The sequence below is a fragment of the Olea europaea genome, chromosome 17 (genome assembly GCF_002742605.1).
Source record: "Olea europaea var. sylvestris chromosome 17, O_europaea_v1, whole genome shotgun sequence".
NCBI classification, from domain to species: Eukaryota; Viridiplantae; Streptophyta; class Magnoliopsida; order Lamiales; family Oleaceae; genus Olea; species Olea europaea.
Window position 1 is genome coordinate 2935432 of NC_036253.1, and position 15015 is coordinate 2950446.

Genomic DNA, 15015 nt, shown 5'->3' on the forward strand with positions numbered 1-15015 from the left:
GACTAAAGTGAGACTTCGAAACATGGACCCTCTGAATAATTAACCTAACTCACAATAAACTAAAGTTAATAAATATTGTTGCATAGCTGCTGGATCGAGCTCCGAAGAACCATTCAGGCATTCACCTTGCTCGTCCATCATGCAAAAAGCATCTGATGGGAGAATCTAAGCATTTCAGACTGCAATATTTGTTGGAAATAATGTTACTCCACCAAAGATGAGAACGAATTACATACAAAAAAAATAAAAATCGAAAGAAGTATAGGAGATGAACAAATAGCAAAGTATATATAAAGAATTTTGAAGGCTCAAACACAATCTTTTATTGTTGTCCTCAAACGAATTTTGCCCCCACTATTTTGGTGTTTAAAGGGTGATCCGGCAAAAGGTTTGAAGGATTAATCAAGCCTTATAGAGATTCAAACACTAAACACTTGTTTAAATCTCTAAAACTTAAGAACACAAAGAAAAAGATGAATATGAGAGGGTATTTTTTGTTTGGATTTGATCTCAAGAAGTATCAATATAATAGGTATTTTTTCAACATTTTTCAATGACCCAAGATCACCTATTTATAGCCAAGTGGTATAGCTTCACGAAGTGGTGCACCTTATGGATGAAAAGCCACCAAAAAACCAACAAAAAACGACCCAACGGTCGTTTTTCTGTACCATGCGGTCGCATGGTACAATCCTACCGAGACCATATGGTCTCGGTAGGGTTCCATGCGGTCGCATGGCTTTAGGCCATGCGACCGCATGGCCTAATTTTTTTTTTGTTTTTTTTGTTTTTTATTGTTGATTTTGAACAATCATACCACTTCATAACAATCCCCCACTTGTTCAAAATTAACAAGTTCTCATTATTCAAATTATACGATACTCATGCGTAAGGATTAGATATCTTTCGATTTGAATCTAACCATAGTGTAATTCAAACAAAGTAAAGTCGAAATTCAAGGTAGCGTGAAGCTTTGAACCAAGTATTTCATGTGACAATACCGGTAAGAACACACACACGAATATCACGTGTTCTCAAGTTCCTCGTTTCTCGCTTAGCGCTTTTATGGCCTTGCGCTTATCCTTTTCAATAAACTTTTAAGAGAGAACTCCAATTCTCTATTAAGGCAACACCACCTTGAAGTTTATTTAGGTAAAGTTCTTCCAGTACCTTTGTTACTTTTAGAAGTACTTGTGGTTTTACACTGAACTTTATTAAGAGCTTATAGCTCAACCCTCGTTTCAGTAACAACCAGCATTATATTAATCTAGGATAGGATTATTGCGGATTATAATAATGCTGTAACTATCCACATATCGAATGACTTGTTTAGATTCCATAGTTGAATGTGTTATGCATGTTTGTTTCTTTGACTTCCAAGAAACTGCACCTCCTCCTAGAGTAAACACCCAACCCGTAGTTGATTTACTTTCATTCGTGCTAGATATCCAACTAGCATCAGTAAATCCTTCTAATATTGCTGGAAATTTAGTATATTGTAGACCTAAGTTCTTGGTTTTCTTTAAATATCCGAGAACTCTCCCAATTGCTTTCCAATGTTCATTACTTGGATTGCTAGTAAACCTACTAAGTTTACTTATTGCATAGGCTATATCTAGTCTTGTGCATTGAACTGCATACATAAGACTTCCAATAGCACTTGCATACTCTAATTGAGCAATTTCTCTTTCATCATTTTTTACAAGTTTTGAGCTTGGATCAATAGGGGTATTATACTCTTTTATGTTCAAATGTTTGAACTTATTTATCACATTCTCAATATAATGTGATTAACTAAGGTAATAACCCCCACTAGTCTTTAAGACTTTGATACCCAAAATAGTATCGACTTGTCCAAGATCCTTCATCTTAAATGTGGAAGATAGAAACCTCTTCGTTTCTTTTATCCCATCCATGTGATTACTTATAATCATCATGTCATCAACATATAAGCATATAAGTATCATGTAATCATCACACACTTTAGAATACAAACATCTATCTACACTATTATGTTTAAATCCATATGAAATAATTGCTAAGTCAAATTTCTCATGCCACTTCTTAGGTGCTTGCTTTAGCCCATATAACGATTTAATTAACTTGCATACCTTATGTTCATTTCTTGGTAAAATAAAACCTTCTGGTTGTTCCATATAGACCTCCTCATCGAGATCCCCATTTAGGAATGCCGTTTTGACATCCATTTGATGAACATGCAAGTCATATATCGAGGTTAATGCAAACAATATCCTAATTGAAGTTATTCTTGCTACTGGTGCATAAGTGTCAAAATAGTCAATTCCTTCCTTTTGTCGATAACCTTTGGCTACAAGTCTAGCTTTGAAAGTATTTAGAGAACCATCAACATTATATTTTCTCCTAAATACCCATTTACAACCAATAGGTTTGGATTCGGGTGGTAGATCGACAAGTTCCCAAGTTTTATTTGACATTATTGAATCCATTTCATCCTTGATTGCATCTTTCCAAAACATGCTATCTCGAGAAGCCATAGCTTCTTTATAAGTTTTAGGATCGGATTCCATTTGTAGAACAAAAGGAATTGTTCTTACAATATTCAACTCATTTCTTTCTACTAAGTAAAAGGAGATAAGTTGAGAATCAATTTCATCCAATCCTAAAGACTTCTTAACTCGAGTTCTTTTACTTCTTCGTGGTTCATTAGATTCATTAATATATTTAGAAGATATTTCATCCCGTGTTCCACTTGAGCTTGGGATATTTACAAGGTTTTCCCTTAATTCGTTATTTGAGGTTAACGAATCTTCAAAGAACTCTACATCACTTGATTCAATAATCACATTGGTCTCCAAATTTAACAATCTATAAGATTTGCTATTGTTAGCATATCCAACAAAAGTACATTTAATGCCTCTTGGACCTAATTTGTTTCTAGTAGGGTTCGTGTTCTTGCAATAGGCAAGACACCCCCATACTTTGAAGTATCAAATGTTTGGTTTTCTTCCTTTCCATAATTGATAAGGAGAAACCTTAGTATGTTTTGAAGGAATCCTATTAAGTATCCTACATGCACTTAATAAAGCTTCACCCCATAAGTTAAAAGGTAACTTAGCAAATATAAGCATAGCATTAATCATTTCTACTAATGTTCTATTCTTTCTTTCAGCCTGACCATTTTGTTCGGGAGTCCTTGGTGCAGAACATTGATGAATTATCCCATGTTGTTTACAAAATAAATTAAAATCACTAGAAAAGTATTCACAACCTCTATCACTCCTTAAGGTTTTTATTTTCTTTCCTAGATGATTTTCAATTTCATTCTTATAAATCTTAAACATGTTAAATGCTTCATGTTTATGTTTCATTAAATACACATATGTATATCTAGAGAAGTCATCGATAAAGGTAATAAAATACCTATTTCCACCTCTAGTTAGCATGCCGTTTAATTCACATATGTCCGTATGAATTAGTTCCAAAATACTAGAGATTCTTTTTACACTTTGATATGGTTTTTTAATCATCTTAGATCCTACACAAGTTTTGCATCTATACTCATTATTTTCATTATATGAAATTAAGTCACACTTTTTCATTCGTTTCATGGTACTTTTACCAATATGTCCTAACCTAGTATGTCATAATAAAAATAAATCCACAACATAAGCAAGATCAACTTTATTTATTTTATTGTCAACAGTACAAAGTTTGACCATTCCTTCACAAGAATAGCCTTTTCCAACAAAATTCCCTTTAAGGGATAATACAAGTTTACCGGATTCATACACACTTTTGATACCCGATTTTCCTAAGAGATTTCCACTAACTAAGTTCCGATTCATATCCGGAACATGTAATACATTAGTGAGGGTAACGTTTTTCCCAGAAGTGAAGATTAAATCTACATTTCCTTTACCAATGACTTTGGATCGAACTTCGTTGCCCATTTGAATCTCTTGGTCTCCATCCATTTCATGATAGGTCTTGAATAAAGATTTATCATATGATACATGCACCGTAGCACAAGTATCATACCACCACCCGGGAACCTTTCCCTTAATTGCATTTATCTCGCTCACGGTGGCCACAATCTTTTCTTCTTGAATGGAGTTGATTTTACCTTCGGAGTTGTTTCTTTTCCGGTGTCTACAGTCTTTTGCATAGTGACCAGACTTTCCGCACACAAAGCAACCTCCTTTGTTCTTCTTCTTGAACTTGTTAAAGTTTCTTGAAGGCTTGATTTCTCTATAGCATTCGCTTTCGAAGTTCCTTCCTAAGAGTTTTCACTTCTATCGCGTAACCTGGATTCTTCTTCAATCCTTAGGTGCCTTTGCAATTGTTCCAAAGAGTAGTCTTCGGAACTATGCATAATTTTCTTCCGGTATCCTTTCCAAGTTCCCGGAAGTTTTGCTATTATAGCCCCCACTTGAAAGGTCTCCTTGATTTCAATCTTTACCGCCTTTAATTTGTTGACAAGGACTTGCAACTCATGTATTTGGGGAAGTAGGGGAATATTTTCCAAAAACTTAAAATCAAAATATTTTGAAATTATAAATTTTTTTGTACCTTCTTCCTCTGCTTTGTATTTGCTTTCTAAAGCCTTCCATATCTCCTTTGCCGAAGAAGTGTTGGTGTACAAATCATATAAACGATCTGAAAGAGCATTGAGTATGTGACCCCGACATATGAGTTCATCTTCTTGTCGTTTTTGCCTTTCTGCTCTAACTGCTTCGGTTTCTCCATTGGTGGGTTCCGGTAATGGCGTCAATTCTGGGTCTAAGATATAGAAGATCTTCAATGCGGTGAGAAGAAACTTCAGTTTGTCTTGCCACCTTGTGAAATTTGTGCCATCGAACCGATCCAATCGAACCAAATCTTGATTCATCAATTTGATGGTCGCCATTGTTGTTTCGTTTTCCATCACGACAGAAATTCGTTTGAGATTGTTGGAAATAATGTTACTCCACCAAAGATGAGAACGAATTACATACAAAAAAAATAAAAATCGAAAGAAGTATAGGAGATGAACAAATGGCAAAGGATATATGAAGAACTTTGAAGGCTCAAACACAATCTTTGATTGTTGTCCTCAAACGAATTTTGCCCCCACTATTTTGGTGTTTAAAGGGTGATCCGACAAAAGGTTTGAAGGATTAATCAAGCCTTATAGAGATTCAAACACTAAACACTTGTTTGAATCTCTAAAACTTAAGAACACAAAGAAAAAGATGAATATGAGAGGGTATTTTTTGTTTGGATTTGATCTCAAGAAGTATCAATATAATAGGTGTTTTTTCAACATTTTTCAATGACCTAAGATCACCTATTTATAGCCAAGTAGTATAGCTTCACGAAGTGGTGCACCTTATGGATGAAAAGCCACCAAAAAATCAACAAAAAACGATCCAACGGTCGTTTTTCTGTACCATGCGACCGCATGGTACAAACCCATGCGGTCGCATGGTACAATCCTACGAGACCATATGGTCTCGGTAGGGTTCCATGCGGTCGCATGGCCTAATTTTATTTATTTATTTATTTATTGTTGGTTTTGAACAATCATACCAATTCATAACAATATTTCCACTGATACGACCTTTTGTTTTTCCGTTCGAGGCTTGAAAACTGACTTGTACACGCACTCGCTCAAGAACTGCACCTAATGTCCATTCTTCATTTATTCCGCAGCTTCGAGAATCTCGTATTCACAGTTCTCCAATATCAAGTATTTCATTTCTACACTACAGTTCTTATATAAAGCCCAGATTTCGCCTTTCCGATTAAGTATAGAGAACACATCCTTCTTATCCACAAGTTCTGCTAATAGATGAGACACGGGAAGGGTGCCAACTGTTTTGTGAATTTTTTTCCTTTTAACCAAAAATTTCTCACAACATATTGGAATGTTTTTATCGACCCATCTTATCGCGTACTTTGCTGGCAGATAGTTATAAAGCCATCCTACATGAAAGGTATACCCCGGAAGAGTATCAATCTTTTGAATCTGACTGTAGTACTTGGGTAAAGTATCCTAATCACTGTAAATTGCCCGTACCTGACCAACCTGAAACTTATCTACAGATTTCTCAGCGTCCAAGTTGTAAAACTCCAGCTCGGGAGTTTCAAAACTTTCTGAGATAGAAACTAGTGCTTCCTTGCGACTGGGATTTAGTCGCACGTTCTTGTCTTTCACGTAAGTTAAATACTAATTTTCTGCACATAGGGAGCACGTCTTATGTGAGATAAATGAATTACATTTTATAACTTCTACATATTAAGAGAAAAAGATATTTTACTATAATGGTCTTTTTACAATGGAAGCATCTTTTCTAAATCTCTTGAAAACATGTTTTTCAAAAGGTTTATAAAAGGTAAAAGATGTTTTTACTAAACTACCTGCATAATTTCTTTTTAATTGGTGGGCTTTGCACTATTTCAACTCTATCCCTTGACTTTCAATTATGTTTCAATTACATCACCAAATTTGCTTCCATTACTAAAACTAATGAAGGTTCCTACGTAGGAGAATGCAACATTGTACACTCCGCCTACCATGTTGAAGTCTACTTCATGATGTAACTAAATCCCCCAAAAAAAATAAAAAATAAATAAATCGAGGACTACAATGAGACTTCGTAACATTGACCCTCTGAATAATTAACCTATCTCACAAATTTCCAATAAAATCTCTCCACTTAATAGTTGATTAATGCATTTTACACTTATTAAGGTCCTAAAGATATGCTTAATTTGAATTAATCAAGCAGTATTCACTCAATTTACATTGTAATTGACTTATATAGGTTAAATCCTTGTCTGATTTACTCAAAATACATTTTTCTCTCTTTTCTTTTCAACCACATATTTTTCAATAAAATATATTACACGTAAATTCAAAACTTTTTCTTCTTTTTCAGCCACACGGTATTCAAAAAATAACTATATCAAAACAATTTTTTCCCAAATTTTGATTTTAATGGAGCCCAAACAAAGGCTAAATCTCCAATTTGAAGATTAATTGAGAAAAAGGAAGTGATTTGAAACATTAAGTAGGAACACAGAAGTTGAAATCTCATAAAAGTAAATATAAGTAACTCCACGTCTACGTACCAGATTTTTTCATCCCATATGCCCTTTTCTCAGTAGAACAATGCACATTACAAGTTACAATCATGCATGAAATGTTCTCCAGATCAAGATAATATCAGGATAGAGCTGCAAGGCCTTCATCACAATCTTCTGTTCACCCATGAAGTCCTCGTTTTACATCTTTTTTTGTGCAATATCTCTGGCCTAATTACATCTTCATTGTTAATCCATCTCTAATCCAGAATATGGAGAATCACATAAATCCCATTGATGGTATACAAGCAAGACGGCCAAACTAATAAATATTAAATGAAATGCTGAAGTGAACCCCATGACAGTTTCCTAATAGGAAAATATCAACTTGCCAGAGATAGAAGCGTCCCATAAAATTCATACAATCCCCAATATAACACTCCAAACACACACGTAGCCACCGTTTCATTTGGATAAAAATCATATTTTTAATAGATTCCAAAGTTGATGGATTATATGGTTGAAGAGTCATGGAACCTGAAAGTCCTACCTAATTAGCAGATTAAGTTTGACCTTCCGTGCAGAATATACAATTATAAGCAACGTGTCACTTATTAATTGTTTTCACATATTTAAGCATACAAGTCCAATTTCCCTATATTGAATTGCCGCAATTTATAATATGAAAATAATAAATAACATCAATATTGTTAACGGAGAAACCCAACTAGGTAAAAACTCAAGGACCAAGTCACTTACCTCCACTATAAAATTCATTGATTAAAATATTATAAAATATATTTTTTTTAATTTTAAACTAAACATGTTTTCTAATTTCCTGTTTTAAAAAATAAATTTTCAAAATGACAAACTAAACATAGTTTTAGAAATTTTAAAATAGATCCTCAAAATAGAAAACAAATGAAATCAAAAGTGAAAGTAGAACACAAAAACTAAATGGGCCTTTATTGTTTTCAAATAATGATCGTCAAATGGGGGCGAAAATAAAATAGAGTCCAACCATGACTTAATTAGAACGTGCTTGACAACCATTATTATAGAAAAAAAGTTTTGAATAGTAATTTTTAGGAGAATGTGTGGTCAACAGGTAGGAAAATTTTTTATATCCATATAAAATGTTTTATTGTATAGGTCCTTGTTTGAGTCACATTATTTTTATAAGAATGCATAGTTGAATAGTACATTGATAGAAAATGTGTGGTTAAAAAATAAGAAATTTTTTTGAATTTGTGTGTAATATTATTTTATTGAAAAATGTATGGTTGAAATAACGTCAAATTATTGTTTAAAAATGTATCTTTTTAAAAGAATGTAGGTCAAACAAAGCTTAAATGTGATTGAAAATAATCCTATAACAAACTATAAAATAAATTAGGATTATATTACTTGTACATAAAAATGGTACATAAAGAATGACATAAAATGATGTGAAAGAAAATGATTAAATAAAAAGTTAATTGCATTTTAAATTGACAAATAATATGTGACATTGTATAACTTATTATATAAAATTAAAAAATGCTCCTGTAACAGGGAGGCTGACTGCCTCCTTGACAGGAGCCCCACAAATGGGGGTGGGCCCACAAAAAAAACCTGAGCCTCCCTCCATTTGTGGGGTTCGATCAGGGAATGGTCAACCTCTCTGCTCCTATAACACGCTTCATATAAAATTTGATATAGATATAGCAAAGTCCAATAAATTAATACGTCTAAAACAAGCACTCACTCCAAAATAGGTTTGACTCTCCGTGGTTGTGAATTATCATTTCTCCCTCAAATTAACCTCCCGTTTGAACCCCCATTATTTCTCATTATATTAAATTAAATTTTTTCTCTTACTTTTAACCACACAATCTTCAATAAAATAATATTATACGTAAATTAAAAACTTTTCAACCACTCATTCTTAAAAAAAATACTATTCATCTCATTATAATCTATAAATGATGGGACTCAAAGTTAATTTTCAATTTTCAACAAAGTTAATTTTCAATTTGCTCTTGTTCCCGCCCACCCCCTCGTCTCTCTCCCTCTCTCTCTCACACACACACCATCCACAATCAAATCGGTACAGTGAAACCCTGATTCCATTCCAATCCATCTCTTCGCAACTTAAAATCAAACCTGTCACTATATTATTTCCAGATCTTTTACTTTTTCCATCTCTCGCGCGCACAGAAGTTATATATTTGAATTTTCAGTTTTGCAGAAGCCCTAGCGATGAACCACTATCACATTTACGAGGCCATCGGCAAAGGAAAATGCTCGGTAATTCTCATCGAGCTTATGTTAAGCCAATTGATGTATGAATTCAATTGTTTGTGCATTTATGGGTGAGTAATTGCGTGAGTTAATGTTGTGGCAGACTGTGTATAAAGGGAGAAAGAAGAAGACGATAGAGTATTTTGCTATAAAGAGCGTAGATAAATCTTATCGAAACAAGGTTCTTCAAGAAGTAAGATTTTTGATAAATTGTGTTTATTTTGAAATTTGATTGACATGTTTAATTTTTCAGTATTGTTTGATGTTTTACTGTCTAATTTTGGTGCATTTGTACTTCTGAATACGTTTTTTGATTTTTTACTGCCTGAGTTTCGCGTCCCCACAATTTTTTCCCTGGTGCGAGTTGTTATAGAGTGGAGAGTTTACATAAAGTCAATATTTTTAAATGATTCGTTTATTATTTTATGCATAATTTGAATTTGGCCTTTTCCATTTCCTGCTCCAACTTATACAAACTGAGGGCTCAAATTTTACCTTTACAGTTTATTAATCATGAATCCCACATTTATATTACTGCTTTGAGCTGTAATTCTATACATATAATACTTACAAGGAATCTTAATTATAGAAAACAGAATCATAGAGCTTATTACAATTGAAAACATGACAATTCTGAAATTCTGGTTTTTTGGAAATTGGATTTACTTGAAATTAGATTGATATTTTAATATCTTAGTATTTTTAGATGTTTTACAGCCTAATTTGAAGTATATTATTACTGCCTTATTTTTGCATCCTCGCCATATTTCCAGGTGCAAGTTGTATTAAGTTGAGAACTAACAGAATAGATCTTTATAAATAGTTATTACTGTAAATATATTAGGATTGGTTTAAATTTTGATTCATATGTTACTTTCAGTTTCATGAATATTGTGAATTCAAATTTCTCTATGTTCTGATCCAAGTTACTGAAATTTGGGGTTAAATTTTATAATTTTTGATAACATTAGTTAATATTAACTCAAGCAATTTTATTTTTTTAAATCATAAATCTTCCTGCCATTGAATTTTCAATTATGGCATAGTGTCAATAGGGCCTTCGTTCTGGTTGCTTAAACCTATCAGAATACTGAAAATATAGTTGTGCGATGTTTGTTATTGATTGAGAACATGGCACAGCACTGAATTTAAGTTATTGATTCACAATACATCGTAAATTTGTAAGTGCTTTAGATTTGACCTTTATTATATATAAATTGTATGAAATATATACAGTTGATCCATTATTCTGTGCCATCATTTGTTATTATTTTTTCAAAGCATGTTTTTTTGAAGCTGTAAATGTACTGGTCTTCCTTGAAAGCCCACTTCTTATGCTATTTAGTTAAACATGTTAAAGTCAAATACTGAAGTGCTCTTTTTAAAACTTTTGAGTCTTGGACTGCTCAATTCTTGAAGCATGTTAAAAATCAAAGAAGACAATGCAAGTGTATTGGAAGTTGGAATAGGATCTCTGTACTCATCGTAATATAGTAATTCGCTGTTAAAATCCTAGGCTTGTCTGAGGATGATTCATATCACTAACGTTCATTGGTAAAATGCACGTGTCTATGTTTTTGCTCCTGTGGATTTGGGCTTCATAAAAACTGCGTGGTTTTTCTTGATAACAGGTCAGGGTCCTTCACACTCTGGATCACCCTAATGTGCTGAAATTCTACTCATGGTAATATTTGACACTGTTTTAGATACAAAAGAACTTCTATCATGATCTAGACTAAGTATAAATGTGCTTCCAGTATGCTTACTACATTCTATATGGTTTTTGATGGTACTGCTCGCATTAGATTGGATGTTCTTCTCACTCTTTTTTTCTTTCTCAAATTACATTTTCAGGTATGAAACATCAGCTCACCTATGGTTGGTTTTGGAATACTGTGTTGGAGGAGATCTCTTGACTTTATTGCAACAGGTGATTGATTATTTTTCATAGACATCAAGATTCTGTGGCCTGTGAAACTGATTATTCTCCCCCACAGAGATAACTTATCATAAATTAAAAGGCAATTTCTTTCTATTTTTAATATAATTTTCTCCTTTATGGTTTTCAAGTATATAACAACTGGAATGTCCTTTTAACAGTATATAAGGACATAGAGTATGTGGAAGTGCAAGCAAGGCTAGCTGGCTTTGTCAGGTTTATGGCTAGAGTTGTCTTTGTACCCACTTGAACTAAGCTTAAGCTTCTAGATGGCAAGCTTGCCCGCTGGCCAGTTTACTTCATTTTTACTGTTTTACTTAACTGGATACCAATCCATATTTAAATAATTAATTGTTTATAGTTTATAATACATGGGGATTGTATTCAGATTCTTATGCAAGAGTTTGAATAGCCACAGATTAAGTTTCAGCTTAAGCTCAAACTTCTTACTCTGAATTCAGACTTAATTCAAGCGTTGTATATTTCACTTGAGCTTGATATCCAAAAATACACAAGTATTTGGACTTGGTTTGTTCACCCCATTAAAATTGTTCATGATGCACATGGATTAATCTAATTTATGAATTATATTATATTACTGATTCTAGGTTTTTATCTTTTCTCTATGTTTTCTTTCTTACCAATACAAATCTCTTTCCCAAGAAATTTTTGGAATATTGTGCTTTAAAAATTGCTTAATTACTGTACTGCAGGATGGTAAGCTTCCAGAAGATTCCATACATGATTTGGCTTGTGGCATTGTCAGAGCTCTGCAGTAAGAAAACAACAATTTCCCTCGATCTCCAAATTTCCTGTTTTTCGTGTTTTCATATTTTTTTCCCCAATTAACCTCCATCTGTTAGGTACTTACATTCGAAAGGAATTATTTACGGTGACTTAAAACCGTCAAACATTCTACTGGATGAGAATGGACATACAAAGGTATACTCCTTTACTTTAACTTTCATTCTTAAATTTAGAATTGAGGGATTCTTCGTTTGAAGGGAAGTATTTTACTCATGATTTTCAGGTTCATTTATGTCATAATTGAATAACAAACCGTGCCCCCCCTTTTAATTGCCAATTCTATGGCCATTATGATTACCTCCCCTTAATGTTCACTATTGCAGCTATGTGACTTTGGATTAGCTAGAAAACTGAGTGATATATCCATAACACCTTCTTCCCAGGTGAGTTCTCCAAATAAGTTATGAGTTGATCCATGTATTAATTTTATAAAATCAAAAGATCATTTCCTTTCCAAGTCACCGTGTCCCATTTTCTTCTTCAAATCTTCATTTTGTTATTTACTTTTCACGTGTGTTTTCAGTTGCCACAAGCAAAACGTGGAACCCCATGTTACATGGCTCCTGAATTATTTCTGGATGGAGGGGTCCATTCCTATGCTTCTGATTTCTGGGCTCTTGGTTGTGTCCTATATGAGTGTTATACTGGGAGACCTCCATTTGTTGGGGAGGAATTCACTCAACTGGCAAAATCGATCCTTTCAGATTCAAACCCAGTTCTTCCTGGCACCACGAGCTCTCCCTTTGTTAACTTAATAAATTCTCTTTTGATCAAAGATCCAGCTGAAAGGATACAGTGGTCTGAACTTTGCAGTCATGCTTTTTGGAGATCAAAATTTGCTCCACTACCATTATATTTGAGTTGAACATCTCTTTTTCATATTTTTGCTGGAATCTCTGAGACCTGAGTTGCTCCGGAGTTTATATCTTCGGATTCTTCTTTAAGAAAATTCGTCCTTTTTTGTATGTGTAGGATAGATTGGTATAATTCCATGACCTTGACTTTATCCATCAGCAAATTATAGAATTTGCTGAGAAAATCTGTAATAAAATTATTAACTCCTTTAATATGGATTATATCAAAATTATAAAATGCTAAATAAGCTTGTCATCTATGAAGCCTTCTGTATTGTGGTTCTGAGGATAACTTATTCTTGACTAATCCTGCAACTTGAGAATTATCAGTTTCAACAATAAATTTCTGGGATAATAAAAACAATGAGAACTTTTTTATTTCTCTAATAATTGCTAGTAATTCTTTTTCATGAGTAGTATAATTTATTTCTACTTGGTTAAAGGTTCTATTTTAGTATCTACAAATTTCATTAAGATCTGTTTTTAATATTGCTGTCCAATATTTATCTGAGGCATTAGTATTAACAATCAAATTATCTTTTTCATCTGATAATCTTAATTTTGGTAAATTTTTGCATTCTTCTTTTAATGATTTAGCTCCCGTTTGGCCCCTTTTAAAACTCATCAATTTAATTCAAATTTTTCTCTCATCTATTTTCAATCACACAATCTTTCATAAAAAAATATTTCACGCAAATCGAAAACTTTTCATTCTTTTACAGCCATCCATTCTTAAAAAAAAAAAAAGCAATATTCCTCCTTTCTAAATCCAAATAATGGGGGCCAAACGGAGGCTTAACTATTTTTTTATGTTCTTCATTCCATCCTTTAGTATTTATTTTTTTGATTAAAACTTGGATTTTATGTCTTCTCTTAGAAAGATTTTCAATAGATCCTTCTGCCTAATTTAAACATCCTAAAAAAATTTTAATTTGTTCCTTGGATTCTAATTTATCTGAAAAAATTTCAATCTTTTTGGATATATGAGTTTGTAATTTTATCATTATTTTATCTATTGATAATTTAAGGAAGTCTTATCTCTTGTTTTTCTAATATAGATTTCTTTTTAGATAGTACAATTCCTTTTTTTTTGTACATTCGTTAATAAATTGGATTAAATAATTTCTATGTTCTTCTTTACTATCAGAACATATTAATATATCATCAATATAAAGTATTGAAAATTCATTAAACTTTTTAAATATATTATCCATCTTTTTTTGACATATTTGTGGTGCATTTTTCAAATCAAATGACATAACTAACCATTCATATTTACCTTGAGGTGTGCTAAATGCAGTATATTGTATACTATATTCTTCCATTTTTAGTTGCCAAAATCCTGATTTATAATCAAATTTAGAATAATATTGTTTTCCTCTTGCAAGATTTATTAGCACTTCTTTATTTGGTAGAAAGTAACCATCAAATTTAGTATATTTGTTTAATTCTTTATAATTTATAATCATTCTAGCTTTTCCTCTAACTTGTTCAGAGTGTTTCATAATCATAAAGGTTAGACTACTATGAGGTCCATTACTAGGTCTAATAAGTTTTTGTTCTAACAATTCTTTTATTTGATTTTTAAATTCTTGTGTATCTTCTATTGTATACATCACTGGTCTTACTCGTATTATAACATTTTCTGTTAATTCTATTTTGACTTTTGGGTGATGTGGTTTCCAAAATAATAATGGATTTTCTCCATAAACCTTTTCTAATTGTTCAATGATTTTTTCTATATTCATTTATATTCCTATTTTTAGAACATTTTTATATAATATTTTTTTATTTTTTATTTCATTATTAAGAATTGGTTTTTTTTCACATCTATCACATCGCTAAGCTGGTTGAACTCTATAAGGTTTAAATTCTCTAGAAATTTTTAATAAGTGTCCACAAGATGTTTGTAGCATTATCATATAATTATTTTGTTTATAATATTGAAATTGTTGTATGAAATCATTTCCTAATAATATATCAATTCTAAATTATCATATTTATAAATTTTATTTATTATTACTTGTTTACTTCCAAGAATTATATTAACTTTATTAGCACTATTAATTATTTGAGTACTTTCTC

At 32.3% G+C, this 15015-nt stretch overlaps 1 protein-coding gene across 2 annotated transcripts; it reads left to right on the forward strand.

Moving 5' to 3' along the window:
* Window positions 1–9065: 9065 nt before the first annotated feature.
* LOC111366049 (serine/threonine-protein kinase RUNKEL-like) lies at window positions 9066–13188 on the forward strand. Of its 2 annotated transcripts, XM_022986692.1 has the most exons (9): window positions 9066–9136; window positions 9270–9336; window positions 9434–9523; window positions 10962–11014; window positions 11185–11260; window positions 11983–12044; window positions 12133–12211; window positions 12400–12459; window positions 12600–13188. In XM_022986692.1, exons 2-9 carry the CDS (start codon window positions 9289–9291, stop codon window positions 12939–12941), a joined length of 810 nt encoding a protein of 269 aa, XP_022842460.1. In that variant the 5' UTR covers window positions 9066–9136; window positions 9270–9288; the 3' UTR covers window positions 12942–13188. The 2 variants fall into 2 exon arrangements, with proteins under 2 accessions (XP_022842460.1, XP_022842459.1); XM_022986691.1 differs by having other exon boundaries at window positions 9131–9336.
* The last annotated feature ends 1827 nt before the right edge of the window (window positions 13189–15015 follow it).